General features: G+C 39.1%; 1 protein-coding gene across 4 annotated transcripts in view; it reads left to right on the top strand.

Annotated features, from left to right (window-relative positions):
* The window catches only part of dennd2b (DENN domain containing 2B), a 52,650-nt gene that overhangs the window by 12,505 nt on the left and 24,726 nt on the right, over positions 1 to 15,419 (top strand). For 2 of the 4 annotated variants that reach the window (XM_061037603.1, XM_061037594.1), the window contains exons 2-4: positions 3,096 to 3,194; positions 8,592 to 9,830; positions 11,525 to 11,670. In XM_061037603.1, the coding sequence (XP_060893586.1) occupies positions 3,121 to 3,194; positions 8,592 to 9,830; positions 11,525 to 11,670 (1,459 nt within the window). In that variant the 5' untranslated portion in view covers positions 3,096 to 3,120. The remainder of the gene's footprint in view (positions 1 to 3,095; positions 3,195 to 8,591; positions 9,831 to 11,524; positions 11,671 to 15,419) is intronic. The other 2 variants (XM_061037621.1, XM_061037613.1) reach the window with 1 other exon arrangement.

Here is a 15,419-nt window from a genome sequence, read left to right as displayed (position 1 = left end):
TGTATGACGCAAACAGCAACTTTAAGTTCTGCAAATTAATTGGACCTTTTGCCAAAAATGCTTTGCAGCTACACAATCCACATTGTGCCTCAATCTGTAAAACCGCAAACATCTTAACACCAAGTCAAGTGTGTCATCAAGACTTTAAAAAAACATCCCCAACATGTAGCTGTTGACCGTTTGCTTGCCTTGTGCTATGAAATCTCTGGAGGAAACATGTCATGAATCTGGTTGAATGCACTTTAAAGGTACTCCAGAGCGTTCTCAGCAGTGATTGTTTAAAGCAAGTTATTTCGTGTTGAGAGATGCTATCAGGCCTCAGGAAGTCAGTTGGCTAACGCCTCAATGTTTACACTGCTCAGTCCATCTCGGGCCTGTGTGACCCATTTCTGTGATTGTAGCTTTCCCTGTCCAAAAGATTACAAAACAGTGATTATATCAAAACAAACATTGTTCTTGACTTTATTTTAGCAAAGTATGAGAGCTAATTCCATAAAAAATGAAAACAGTTTATATATTTATTTATTTTTTTGCTCCTGGCAGCTTATTGCAGTGTTTTATCTGATAGTAATGGTTGATTGAAGGTGTAACAAATTGAAATGACAGACGCTCAATGTTTCAGTTCGAGAGAGAATCATAGAGATTGCTGAATCTCACCTCCGAAACACACCGTATTGTTTCTGCTGGTGGTATTCTAAAGTAATATTTCACATAGCTGCCAGTGTGCATGAATTTCATGAAAGAATGTGATATTTCTGGTTTGGTTTGATTTAGATTCATATTAAAGATTGTATTTCTCAGGCTCTGCTTTTGTTGGTCCTGATTTTCCTTTGTGTTTGAGCTTCCCATGAATAGTTTGTTTAGTTTAATCATGCAATTATGGATCAATTATTTAACTAATTTATGCCCCATTAGGTAATCCAAAATGTGTGTTTAAAAACCCTAAAACCATGCTTGTCCAAAATAAGCCAAAGTTCTGTGATTTACAGAAACCATTTGCGTCCAATTTTGGAAGAATGATTATTTTGTCTGATATAGTTCCCTTGCAAACTTTACTACATTTCCTTACTGAATCCTACAGGACCGCCTGCATAGAAGAAGACATAAGATTAAATAATATAGCGTTCTGAGAAAAGTTGTACTGGAGGGTTGTAAGCCAGTCATCACTCTTAAGAGTCTGATGAAGATAATGATGCATGCTCGTCATCTTAGCACCGTGCACACAGTCACAGGAAATAGCTGACAGCAGGAATGCTCCCTCTCTCTCCTCATCTGTCTCTATAGGACTTAGCTCCACTTCTGGTTGGCTGGCTTCTTCATACAACAACTTCCTGTAAACAAACCAAGCTTCCAAGCACCCTCCCATCCTCCACCTCTGATCTCCAGAGATCTGCATTAGACCTCCTTATGCACCAGAACAATCACTTTGAGCCCTTCAAAGGGCCATTGCTGCATTTTAGAAAGTGATTTAGAGGGCCATTGACCAACACTTTAAACTGAAAGGAAGGTTTAACTAACTGCTTGTCTGATGTGAGATATTAAGCTTAGGAAACATTTATCAAAAGAAGATGTCTTAACTGTTTTCCCTTGTAAGAGGATGTTACATGAAACTTTAAAATAACATGCATTTAGGAGGGTGTTCTCTATGACAGAAGAGCATCCCTACCTAACACAGAAAGCCATGTCTGCACATATTCACAGACATGTTTTTAATAGTTGTGAATCTAAAAAGAAGAATTGTTTCTCAGTAAGTTTCTAATAGTTACATGAGCTGTCCTTTCAAGGGTTAGCCCCTGTGTTTCTCCAGTATGGAACTACAATGACCAACAATACTATTCAAATCAATTCATTCTCATTAGTGGAGGAAATGTCTTGGTAAATGAAGACATAACAAGCAGCATCAAAAGACACTGGAGCTCTACTATTTAATTTGTATGGATCAGCCAAACTCAGATACTGTGTATCAGTATGTTAGATATTGTTGATAAGTGATTATAAAATCAATGCTGAAACAATGAACAGAATGGTAATTCAATTAGTAAACACCATCTTCATCACAGCTTGTCCTCAAGAGAGCACTGACATGTTTTTGAGTCACATAAAAAAAGATGAATCCTTCACAAAAATGTTTGCTTATTTTTGTGTCATTTAGTAAAATATACCATCAGCTGATAATCTCTCCTAAATAATGGTGTGGGTCTCCAAATTTCTATATCATCAGTACTGAATATCACTTGTTACTACTCTTTACATTACCATTACATGTTCATTTATCCGCTGCTGCTGTACATTGTATAAAAGGCTTTTCTGTGGTGAATAATTTTTAAAATATCGGCAGCTAACCTGAAGACAGCCTCTGAAATAAATCTGCCGTGTCAGCAATGGCTGCCTTTCCTCATTTCTTCCCTGGCTAGAAGCCAAATCACAACATCATGACCTTGTTTAAAAATGTCAGCTGAGATCTTTTTTTTTGCAGTAATGTAATTTGATGTTGTTTGATGCAAAAATAGACATTTTAAAGCGGAGGAGCATCTGTTACTTTTTTTTTTCTGTTACTCTGCTCCTCTACAGGCTGTGTTGGTTATTCCTCTTGCTCTGAGTTTGTTGAAATTCCTCTTCAATGTTTACACGAAAGATTCAACACCTGTAGGGAAGTGGGTTACTTTGTGAGATATTGTTATTAGCTTTATGAAAAGGTGTCAAGTACAACTGCAACCATTCTGCTCTGCTCCAAAGTTTCTCTTTTAACTGTCAAATTGAAGAAGTTTCAGAAGTCAAGATAATATCAGCTGTGCGGCTCCCTTTGATGCAGAGTAAAAAAAAGTGTTAGGTCAACATTAATGTGGTGTGCAGAGCTGCAAAGCCAAGTCTAAAAACACGAGTTGACCTGTTCATTCTGATGGTTCATCAAATATTTGTTGCGGTCCCTGGCTGTGGTCTGACAGATTTTCTTTATTTGATGTGGAGCTGGAGTTATGTACATTTCCATAACAAGAATGAACCCTTTTTAAAAAAACTACCGTAGTCCTATTTAATGTATATTTGCATACTGCAGTTTTTTTTTAATGTTGACGATCTCTGTGCTTGTCCTTCAGGTGAGTGGGCGGTTTGCAGACCAACATGACAGCCAACAAGGGTTCGAAGGCTGTGGCCCGTGCAGGAGGGGGTAAAGCTCCGCGGGACGTCCCCGACAGGTCAGTGACATCTGGGACAGGAAGAGTGAGCTGGTTAATGTGCACTTCCAGTCAGATAACATGGTTTCAGACTACTCAACTGTCTAGAGTGCGTTGCCCTTTGATTTTAAAAAGAGACACAACTCATCAGCTCATTCATTTTTATCCACCTCTTCCAATCAATGAACAGCCTTTATCCTTTTTTTATCCTCCGCACATGGAAAAAAACATCAGTGATTGTAAGTCATGATAAGACTTCCAGAGATTTTGCAAGCAGGATCCTGTATTCTGGACGAGGGCCCCATCCAGCTCTGAGCTGTGAGTACGGAGCTAAGCTTGTGTTAGCATGTCGAGAGTTGACAGTGTCCTGCTGGGAGAGAATAACAAACTTTGTGAATGATATGATATCTAGACTGTTCATTCTCACAGTTTATCATCTGACTCTTTTTTTTATCACAAACTCTTTTTAGGAAAAGGATGACTAGTGAGAAAAGATTTAGTCTCATCTTGCAAGCGTAGTCACACATGATCATGGTGCGTCACAGCTGTGAAGTGAAGTCTTTGTTTACACCTTGTGATGGTCTTGTGGCTGATTTTAAGAAAGATTTCTGTTGGCAATGATGCTTTTGTCTGTATTGTAATATATTTTAAAGCTACACTTTGAATAAATAAAGTCTACCTCATCTCTGTGCTGATGAGGAAGTCGAAATTGTTCTCACACCACGAAACATGAAGTATCTTTTGGCAACCACTCTGTAATTACTTATTGGGTATATTAGGCATACTGGAAGTGGCAAACCACACAAATGTCAAGCTTGATCTTAATATTCGGATGTAGATAACTTAATTTACTTGTAAACTGCTTTCCTTGTGGACTCAGTACCTAAGATTTGTACAGATCGTGTTAAAAGCTTGTGAGGATGAGATGCTTTGCAGATTCACGAGGAAAGGATGGAGAGAAATGTGTGAATATTGCTAAACAATACATTCCCTGAAATCATGAAATCAACCAGGAATACTTTTCTAGGGCAAATTACATCATCACACATCCTCCACGTGGTGGATAAATCAATACAAAGCAAAGCAAAAAAATATATATTTTTATGTTTTCTGTGAACTTCGGTGAGAGAGTAAATGAAAATGTCGCTCTTGCAGGACGGTCCCTCTTTATTGTTGTACTTTGAAGAAGTATGCCGCACCTCAGAGATCTCAATTAACCACAAAAGCAATCCTGAGAGGTTTTGTAGCAACTTGAAACATGCTGACAATGCATAAAGAGAGAGTTTTATAAATCCAAACAAGCACATTCACTGAATTAAAACTACAAACTCAAATATTGCAAATGTAAAGAAACATGTACCAGAGTTTTGCATGAATATATATGAAAGTGCTGTTGAATGATGAAGTTCATATATGTTGAACAATAATAGTAGAAGTGCTGTTTATGTACGTGATTGGCTCCCTCCCTCAAGGTCAGAAACAGGAAGTGGCTTGTGGTGAGCGTGCCCTGAACGCCTGAGTGAGAGCCAGAGGTTGGGTTGTGACAGACTGGCATGCAGCTCTTTGTACAGTACTGAATGTGTGGCCAGACCAGATGAAGCTGTCTAAACTGGGTTTATTTTTACAGGCACTATTTAGACCACCGGAAACCCCCTCAAAGTCCCCATCCCCCTAAATAGACAAAATCACTGCACATATTTCCATTTTGGATCAATTGAAAAAGTCCTCGTCAACATTTTACACTTAACTTGACATCATAGGAGGCAATCCTAGATGAGTGAAGACTTTCTACTCTAAAATCGGTTTCTTTTAGTGGCTGATTTGACTTTTGCAGTAAGTTAATCTGCTGACCTGTAAACAGATCAAATGTAAGAGCAACATATTGATAAGATATAAGTGTGTAGACCAAAGCCAGCAAACAAGAAGATATACAGTACACAAAAGCTTAATCACATTGTTTTATATTGCAATATAAACATTATATACAATAGTGAGGATCTTAATAAAATCATGCTTCAGTCATTGACTGTATATGAATATGGACAATGCGTCTCCATCTCCTCCTGTTGTACAAAATGAAGCCAATATTTCACTGAAAAAAAAAAAATCACAAAGCACAACATGAAGCGACTTTGACTCTCTCCTTTAGCATCATCTTATGTCTCATTCACTGCCACACAGGTGGAACATTGTCATGTGTAGATTTAGCCCTGAGCCCCCCTTATGTTTGAATTCTGAAATTAGACCAAATGTGAATCCATTAAAGGCGGACAAACCAAAGACCAAAAAATTGGAAGAATTATGATTAACACAATGAACTCGTCTCATATTGGCATAAGAATTGCACTACTGTGTATTTTGGTCTTGTTGCTACTAAAACATTCTCACTGATATGATCCCTCAGGGACACTGCTCCCTCTCTCTTTCTACTTTAGCCAGGCTCGTTGGCAGAAGTTTAGATAGTTCTCAGGATCCAGAACCATTTGAATTTGCCAAACACGCTTCAATTGTTCCCTTATGAACCAGTGCAACATGCCATGTGTTGGACTGCTAATTAATATCAGAGTATCAGAGTATGTGGTATATATTAAGTATTTTCTGCTCTTTGACTGTTTGTCTTATTGTAGACATGTTACTTGAGATTGGAGGTGGACTGTTTTCAAGATGGACTTCGATTAAATTGACATTAATAATCTCAATAAGATTATTACTCTATTCATTTACAGCTGAGGAAATAGAGCAGAAGAAGAAGAACAGCAGTGGGTAGAGGCTTATGTGAAGCTGTTTCGATAAATCTAGAAAGCTTTAATGAAGACAAAAAGGCTTTGATTATAATGTGGCTCATCTTTTATGGAAGATAAAGCCAATTTTCTTTTGTTATTGCTCACTGTATGATGATGTAGAGGTTTTACATCCTCGAATAATATCCACATCACTAAAAGGTGAATACCTCTACTTGCCTAAGCAGTTTGCAAATATTTATTAAATAATCTTGAACAAACTCAATGTGTTTTTTATTTGACTCATTCTTAATTTATTGAGAGCTGTAACTCTTGTTTGCTTTATTATAAACAGTTAAGGATTTAAAGAACACACACACACTGTATAAATATACTGCACATTCATAAAGAAATATTTGTTTACCACGACATAATGGTGGTCATGTGATATTAACCATTTATTGTCACCAAAATGTCTTTATTTATGAATTCTCAAGAAAGATAAGAAGAACTGAGAACAGAGTCTATATCAATTTGATTGCAATGTAATATGTGTAAAAAATATCTGTTCTTGCCTAATAAAAATTATGTTTCAGCAGTGTAAATTATGTGTGTTAATGACCTGGATGCTTTTATATTCTTCCCATGATTGAGTGAAATAAAATGCATTCTGACACGCCCACAGTCAATGTGAGTCAACATTGAGACCATGCTTCTTATAAACTAGGGCATTATAATTTATTTATTTTTATAGCTGTGGAATTTATGGTCAGGGATATAAAAGTTCAAATCTATCATTCTGATAAGTCCGTATCAAAAGCCTTGTGCCCTTTAAATCTCTTGAGTATCATTCAGGATACTACAAACCAGCGGTAAAAGAAACCCTCCATACATAAGCCGTCTTTTCTAATCCTCATATTTCTTCAGGGAAAGTAAGATAAGAAGCATCCATCATCCATGCGGCTTGCAGGCTCCTAGCCGTTGTAAAAGTCTCCCCACCCTGGAGCTGGAGGAGTGAAACCAAGGAAGGGCAGAGAGGTGTGAAAGGAGATGTGTCCCAACCTGCACTGTTGGATCAGAGTTTACAGCCCTCAGCTTCCTCCTCCCATAACGCTTGTTATTCTAACCATAACGCTGTGACATCAGATCTGCAAATGCCTCCTCACTTTCGCAAGACTTAGCCAGCCTCCAAGTCATGACACAGTTCCTCAAGGACTATGAGTAGTGAGGTATCAGGGAAAAGTCTGGAAAGGACACCGTGAGATAGTTTGCTTGGGGTGTTGCAATCAGCAGTGACCGTGGGACTATTGTAGCTCCTATATTACTTATCTGCAGGGATCAAAAAAGACCTGAGGACCACAGAGGATTGTTGTGAGGAACTTACAGGTAAGGCTGCAGTAATAAATCTCACTGCTTACTGTGTGAGGTCCACACTGAGTCTCCTCTCAAGTTATTATGATCATGTGGAAAAATCCACAGTGGCATTTTAATGTAGTCTATATTTCCTTTGGCCTTTATTTTAATCTCATGCTGCCAAAGTCAGAATATTTTCCTGTGGCTTTTTCTGAATAAGTGGATCAGGTTTTCATTCTAGTCTTTGATCTCGGGGAATGAATTCAGAATCTTCAGCTGATTCTTTAGTTTTCTCACATCTGTTCCACATTACGTGACTTTTCAAGCTCTGGATTTGTTGGCAGATTTTAAGATTTGCCTATCTGGTTCAATAATACCATAATGATAATTAAACTGGTTAAAACAGTGAAATTCCATAGAATGTTGAGATCATTGTTGTAGTACATTCAATTATGAACAGTAGAAAGACTTTCAGCCACTTCATTCATTACATTTTTTCATTTTCACATAAAACTGTATGTTAACTTCAGATATTCAGGCGAACAGTCTATGGTGGTGATGGGGTCTGCTCACTGACATCATATTTAATGATTGCTTGAATAAAATCGTCTTGATTTTTTTTTTTTAATCAAACAAAATTATGAGTACAACTTGGCTTCAAGTTTTGTCACAGAGTTTTGGATTTACCAGATTTTTTAGACCCATATCTTTCTTGTCCTGTTTTGTGTCTCTACAAATTGCACAGTCATCTATGTGTTTCCTACCGAGTGAGATGTTGGTGTTGGTACAGTACCTGACTAGAGTAGTTTAGACTAAAGAATTTAAGACGGCTTGTGTGGAATGTAGCAAACTTGATGCTTACTCGCACAACTCATGTTGGAGGTTAAGCAGCTATTTAGCTAAGTGGTTGGGTTACTTTGAAAAACAGGTCTCCAATCCAATAACAATCCTGACGCCCAATCAATTCATAAATATATAAAAACATTACCCCGCAAATAAGTGTTTGCATATAGTTCACTAGCAAGGCTCTGCTATTGCACAGTATAAAACTAGTTTATTTTGAAGGGTCGAGTAAGGGTGGGTTAGGGTTAGGGGTTAGGGGGAGAGGAACAGGGTTTGGGGGGTACGGTCTTGAGAACTCAGGATGTTTGATATGTACATACATTTATGTAGGTAAAGACATTAGGTAGGCACAGGTGAAGGAAGCGAGGTCCTGTTCCTGAACTTTAATTATGATAACTTCATAAAAAAAAGAAAGAAAATAAAACTTTAATAACGTTTTTTTGTCTACATTTTAAAAGAAATGTTTACATTTGTATTCATACTGTTCTCTGTCTTGTTTCAGGTGCCAGTCCACATCTCCGGGTCCCGTTCTCTCTGTGAGTCAGGGGCAGAGTCAGCAGCTTCTCCTCAGCGATAGTGAGACCTCTGGAAAGCAGAGTAGATACGCCAGGACTGACGGCCGGTTCCTGGTCCGTGCTGGTTGGAGCAGCAAGACCTCCAGCCTGTGCAGCGGTGCGTCCCTCACGGGCGACACAAACTTCCAAGGCCGTCTCACCAAGTCAAAGAGCATCAGCTGCCTGGACAACAGGCTCTCCATCTATAAGCCCCCCGCTCAAACCAAGACCTGTCAGGAGAGTCCAAAGGACAGACAGGGGGATATTTCTCCGGGGGATGGACTGAATGGTCGGCCCCTGAGTTGGAGCACGCTCTCACTGGGGCCTTCCTCTAACCAAAGTCACAAACGTTCTCTCTCTCTCACACGCTCGTTAGCAGGTGTTCCCCCTACCACGATCCGCAAGAAGATCTCAGAATGGGAGTGCAGAAGGGTAGCTCTGCCTAGGATGAGCTTGTGTCTGGATAAAAGAGGAGGAGAGCGTGTCGGGGGCAGTGAAGGATGCCCCAGCCTGCTCTCTTCACCCTGCAGTGAGAAAACGTTTGACTTTAAGGGAGTTCGCAGGATGAGCACAGCTTTCTCTGAATGTTCCTACACAGAGACGGAAGAGGAGGAAGGCGTTTCAGAAAAAGGTCGCTTCCAAAAAAGGATAGCCAAGTCAGAGTCCTCAGGGACATTTGTGCGTTCCCTCTCTACTCGGAAGGAGACTTCAGCAGTCCTCAACAGGATACAAAAGATAGAACAAGCTTTGAAGGAGAACCCTAGCCAGTCCCCTCCCCGTTTTCTGAATAACTGCTATGCACCAGATAAGACAAGACAGAAGTCTTTTATCATAGGTGATGACTTGGACAGCACTTGCGGCAGTAAGCGCAGCAGCATTTGCTCGGTTGCCACTGAACCAGATACAGCCTTGGTGCCTGATAAGCTCTCCAAACTCAGGCAAAGGTTTAGTGTGAGCTCAGCCAGGTCTGAGAGCCCAGAACCCCCCAGTCAGCCAGTCAACCCCTTACCCAAACCCAAACGCACTTTTGAGTACGACGCCAAACGGGATCAGAAGGGCCTGTTGTCAGCCAATGGACTACCTCCAAACAGAGCCTCTGAGTCTCCCCCTCCTCTGCCATCCACTCCTGCACCCTGCATGACACGGACAAAGAGTGAAGGGAGCACCCCAGTGAAGATCCAGGAAAAGTGAGTCACAATGTGCTTCTGCTTGTAGAGTTTGGATGTTGGTGTTGCACAATTCCAATACACCAACTCCATATTGGTGTCAACAACAATCATATTGGTGTCTTATTAAGAAGATAAGGTTGATATGTTTTAAATACAGAACAGTTTCTTTGTGATTTTTACGGTAGAAGTGCCACAGATATCAGCTATTTCCTTGCATAAAAGTTGAGTTCCACCTGTTTGCTGATTTTTTTACAGATATTGCATAACTGATAAAAAACAAATAAAAAAGTTGAAACTAACAGAAACATTACAGAGCAACAATTACTTTGGTTTTTACCATGCTAGTTTTATCATAATAGGATATTTTAATGCATCTCTCACCATAAACTTCAAACTCAAAAGTCCATGTTGTCCCCTATCTGTTTGATTTCCATTTCGTCCTCGTGGACAAACGTTTTCTTGAATCGTCTCCCTTTTACATATTGACTTTGGTGGAAGGTATCAGCAGATGAAATCATTGGATACCGAAGAGAGAAACTTGAATTGTTGCATCAAACTGTTTTAGAAGGTTGTCATGTAAGATTTTTAAAAGCTTTGTTTTGGTGGTGTGGAGCAACTGACTTAGGTGTCTGGTTTTGCACAAATGCATGAATGGTATATGTTGGTTTTCCTAACTTCTACAACATTAATATTTTTATATTGATAAATGTATTGTATGCATTCAAGTGAGTGGTTATGTCATGTGTCCTAAAAGACCCATGAAGGTTTGTGGTATTGAATATAACTTTATTGTCTCTCTAGCTTTTTTTGTTTTATTCAACTGGAATGATGTCTTCATACTTTTTTTATTCCTTAAATGCTTACAGGTTATCACAAGGAGCCATTCATACAAAGAAGCTCTAATTAAATGTGAGATTTGGAAATATAAATCCCCAATAATCAGTTTATTCTTGCTAAAAATAACTAATTTATGCACCTAATTGATGATACACTCTTTAAAATAGCAGCTATGAAATCCTATAGAGACCGGGGAAATCCAGCACTGGATCATTGTGTGTCCCTGTTTGCTAAATGTGAGCCGAGTCTTGTTTTCATTCTGAACGCATAGCTCTCAGTATCAGGCGTCCTCGGTGTGTTTCTGTAAGGGTGGGGCCTTTTCAGATTGTCCCTGTGTAAAGATGGGGATGAAATCCTAAAACGTTCATTGCTTGGACTCTGTGTTTAACATTCCTGTGGCCCGAGCAGTTTCAGACCAAGTTTAAAGCCACAAGCTGTCGATGGTGCGACATGCCCGTACTGTAGATCCCTGCACTAGTGTAGCAAAGTTCCTCTGCAGCTTTCACATGTGACGTGCAAAGAACACTAGGTAACAGTAAGATATCTGCATGTTTACTTGTGACTTTTCTTGTGACTCGAGCACATGTTGCTGCAGCCGTTTCTGTTTTTTCTGTATTTTATTAGAGCCTTGTGATTCAAGATTTTTAAGGAATAAGTCGACGCTTGAACTTGTTTTTTTAGCCACCTGTTCCTCTGTTGTAGTTGGCAAGTGGTGAAGAAGTAAAACCAGCCATCTGGACTTTTTTTTTTTACACCATCTGGACTGTTTCTGTTATCTGTGCACTTCTTTTGAGGTAGACGCTGATTCTTACTGACTCTTCCTGCTTGTAATTTTGTGTTTGCCAATATGCAATGTCTTGTTCATTTCTTTTCAGAGAGTCGTGTGCATCAGAGGATGCTACCAGTCTGCCATCTTCATATCCGTCCTCTCCCACAGAGAATGGCACTCTGACCGCAGACAAACGGAGTCGACCCAATTCAAAAAGCACTTTAGAGGAGAATGCCTATGAGGACATAGTAGGTAAGTGCAGTGGTTTGACGGCAAGACCTTATTTTAACTGAGATCTTGAATATGGAATGGTTGCTGGTTTTCTCAATCTTTAATGACAGTTTACTTCATATATTTATATGTAATAATACACACTTGAACTTTTGGAGTTTATGGAGGCCTTTTTGCTATTTTATGGCCTAAACAAATATCCTTCTAATCAAGTAAATAAACAACTTATTAGTCATGAATGATAACTTAAAAGTTCAACAGTTTGACAGCTATAAGGCCTTTATATTGATAGTTGCTTTGCACTCTAATGGATTGTTGTCATGTTTAATGACTTTGTCCTGAGATCTTAAGTAAGTAAGTCATTCTTTATTTATAAAGTAATTTTAAAACACTCAGTAACAAAGTGCTTCACAAATAAAATCAATCAAACAATTAGAAAACAGGAAAGCACACACACAAAAATATATATAATTACATGCTAACTTTAAAAAGTCCTGAAACCCTGCATATATTAAAGATGATATTCCTGCTGCATTCAAAGTTTTGAATCAAAAGATATAAAGATGTGTTCGTTTTTGCACAGAACCCTTCATGAATAGTAAATACCACTTTTTTTTTATGGTTATTGGGAATGCAACATTAACTTAAGAAGGCGGTTGTGAGGTTGTTTTAGTGGGAGTGAAAGCCTCTTGCAGCATGGCCTCATACAAAAAGACTGTAAGGATAGTTCCTCCTTCTGAACCTGCCTCATATGAAGGAGTGGAGTGGATAAAGAGTACTTACTTTTGTTGAATTAAAAAAATGATGCTTTTCTTGTTGCTTAATTATGATTGTGGAGCGGCATCCTTTCATATTACAAACCCTTTTAGCTACACCCTGTGTGTCTCACTGCAAACTGTCGAAGCTGAACATGTTGAAGAGCAAAATTCCTTTCCACTAGCAAATGACCCCAGACCCTCTGCACAGTGCTGGTTCCCCCAATGCAAAGTTAACACAGTGGAAAAGTGTGTCAGTGTGAGTAAAGTCTCATGAAGAATCTTGCATTTCAGATGCACTGAAAACTTTCACAGTCTGAAATATTTTTCATTAAAGATGTTTAGTATTTTCCAAATAGGTCCTGATAAAAGCTATACCATTCTACAAGAGATCAGTGTCAGGCTCATCAGCTTTTTTTTTTCTACCGAGGATGTGCAGTACCCTCAAAGAGGGTGCCGGAGCTTGCCTGATTTTCATGTGAACTGTCACAAAGCTCCTATTGTTCTTACAGCTCTGTCAGTGTTCAGTTTGCTTTTCAATGACAGACTTTTGCCAAACTGTGTTTGTTCCTGACAAAGATTCTGTCTCCTAGTAACCCTAACCCTAAGTTTGAGATTGCTCCAGCTATTTCAAACAATCTTCCTAATGGAGAGGAGCAGCGGTTTAAAGGTCAAGTGATCCGTGTGAGAATAGCCATGTTTTGGTTGCTCTTCGCCCCTATTTTTAAAATAAATTCATGCAGGGAACCAGGAGTCCATGCGTGATATCTAAACTTCACCAGTTTATCTTTGCTTCCTTTAGGAGTCTTATTCGGACATTCACTCATATTGTTCCTGTTTTTCTCATCTATGCTTCATGCCAGATATTAACCTTAAGTGCAAGTCATGTGTCACCTATGATACAGTGTCAATACAATTGCATGATAGGTGACTGTTTTAAGTGTCAATGAGTGATCTGTTTACAGACAGATGAATCACACCCTGTACTGCAGTGACACTATGATTCAGCTGTCTGCATTATAGAGGCCTGATCTTGTTCAAACTCACTCGCTGACCTAGTTTGCCTCACTCTACTACTCTAGGAACTGCTTGTGAATAAGCATGGGATATTGTTTAGTTACACTTGAAGAGTGATTCACAATTAAATACATTACATTTTAGACAGTAGCAAGTACAGTTGAACGTTTGATTATTCTTCGGACAGGTACTCAGTATTGGTCAATACTCAACCCTGAGTATCAGGAGAGAATTTTATTTTTTTTAAGCATTCAATCTCTATGTTCTGTGGTGCCGCCAAATGTTCCTTACAAAACTGTAACCTATTTTTCATCCTATTTATATTTCTGTTTACAACTGACTGGGTGAGCGGGGCCACTTTACTGTAGCTCATCCACTTTATAGGGTAATCTGAAACTGACATTGTGGGTCTAGTTTGTTCTGTGCCTCGCCCTGCCCACAGAGTCCATTGTGTTCACAGAAATGCACAATCCCTGTGTGCAGCTGAGGTGTGTCCACTCCCTGCATAATACTGTGTGTCTGGGGGTGTGTTAGCAACAGTTCTGGATGTTTGTAATCAGAGGAGTAGATTAGTACCCTCCAGTCCATAGGCCACTATACAGACATATCATTTTCCCAGCAGGCTCTCATTACAGTACTGCCTCAGTTTAATGGAGTTGCAGCACAACGTGGGGTCAGACGACGGCCTGTTATTCGGCTCCTTAGCTTTAATGATGCACAGAAAATCTACTCCAGTAGGCTAATTTACTGTGAGACACAACCCAGCGCTGTAAAAGTCCCAGACAGTGTTCACTATATGAGCATGGGTATTTACCCCAAACTGATTCAATAATTACCTAAATATAGATAACCTAATAAAGCTTTTCAAAAACAGGTACATCTTAGATGTCTGTAAGACACACAGTCATTGTTTAAGAGGCTGAGTTCATCGTTTTGTCTTTCCGGTAATAAAGTCAGGAAGACGAAACACAGCTACCAAACAGACTTCTGCTTCTTTCCTCTTTCTACTGGAAGATAACACTGCTTTTCTTTCTTTTCAAAGTTCCCCACATGCATTTTAGACGCCATCTGGCTCTGTTTTTATTCTTCGCTGTGGTTTCTCCACTTTCTCACAACCTTTTTCAGACCCTGCCAGAAAGCTATTCTCAGAGCGCATGTCTGAATAGACATGGACTGTGGTGTTACACAAGTTTTTTCTTTATTGAAGTTGGCCTCCTGCCAGGTGACATCAGTGAGAGCTGTGTGCGGCTCTGAAATGTTTCTTTCCTTTTTTTTGCAATCATGTTTTGACTGAAGTCATCTATAACGAAGGGGTGGTTAAGTATGCTCTCATTGAAACTTTTGGAGGTACTATCCTATCCATTATTTGCAGTTCTAATACAAGTTTAAGTATGGGACGTTGAGGTAAATAAGAGAGGTTCCTGTACTATTATTTGTTCCCAAACCAATACCTAGATATACAGTATGCATCAACAAATACTGACAGCAGGATTACAAACATAAAGATGATATAAAGCAGTGATTACTGACACTTTCAATCTTTGACCAGTGCTGCACTCTTATAATTGTCTGTGCTCAGGATAATTGGCATATATATATACCTTGGTATTTCTCATTAATTAGAAAAATATACATGCAAACATTAGTTATTCTGCCATATCTTTGTTCATTACATTATATATTTCCTTTCAACACATTTCTATTGTTTTGCCTTCAAAGAAGAAGGATATCAATACAACAGTAAATTCAAAATAATGACAATCAAAAACACATAACCAAAAATGTAATCTCATGAAACAGAGAATTCAGATATCTTCAAACTGTTCCCATTATTTGAACCATATATGTTTCTCCTCTGAATCTAAGAAGATGAACCTCCTGAGCTCTAACAGCAGACACTGGCATGCCTGGACAGTGACTCATCATCACTGATGTGTCCAGAAGTTTCAGCTCGGTCTACTGGGGCCTGTGGGGCCCACAGCCAACAGTAACTGTTTA

Source organism: Labrus mixtus, chromosome 1 (assembly GCF_963584025.1).
Source record: "Labrus mixtus chromosome 1, fLabMix1.1, whole genome shotgun sequence".
NCBI classification, from domain to species: Eukaryota; Metazoa; Chordata; class Actinopteri; order Labriformes; family Labridae; genus Labrus; species Labrus mixtus.
This window is presented reverse-complemented; position numbering and strand designations above follow the sequence as displayed.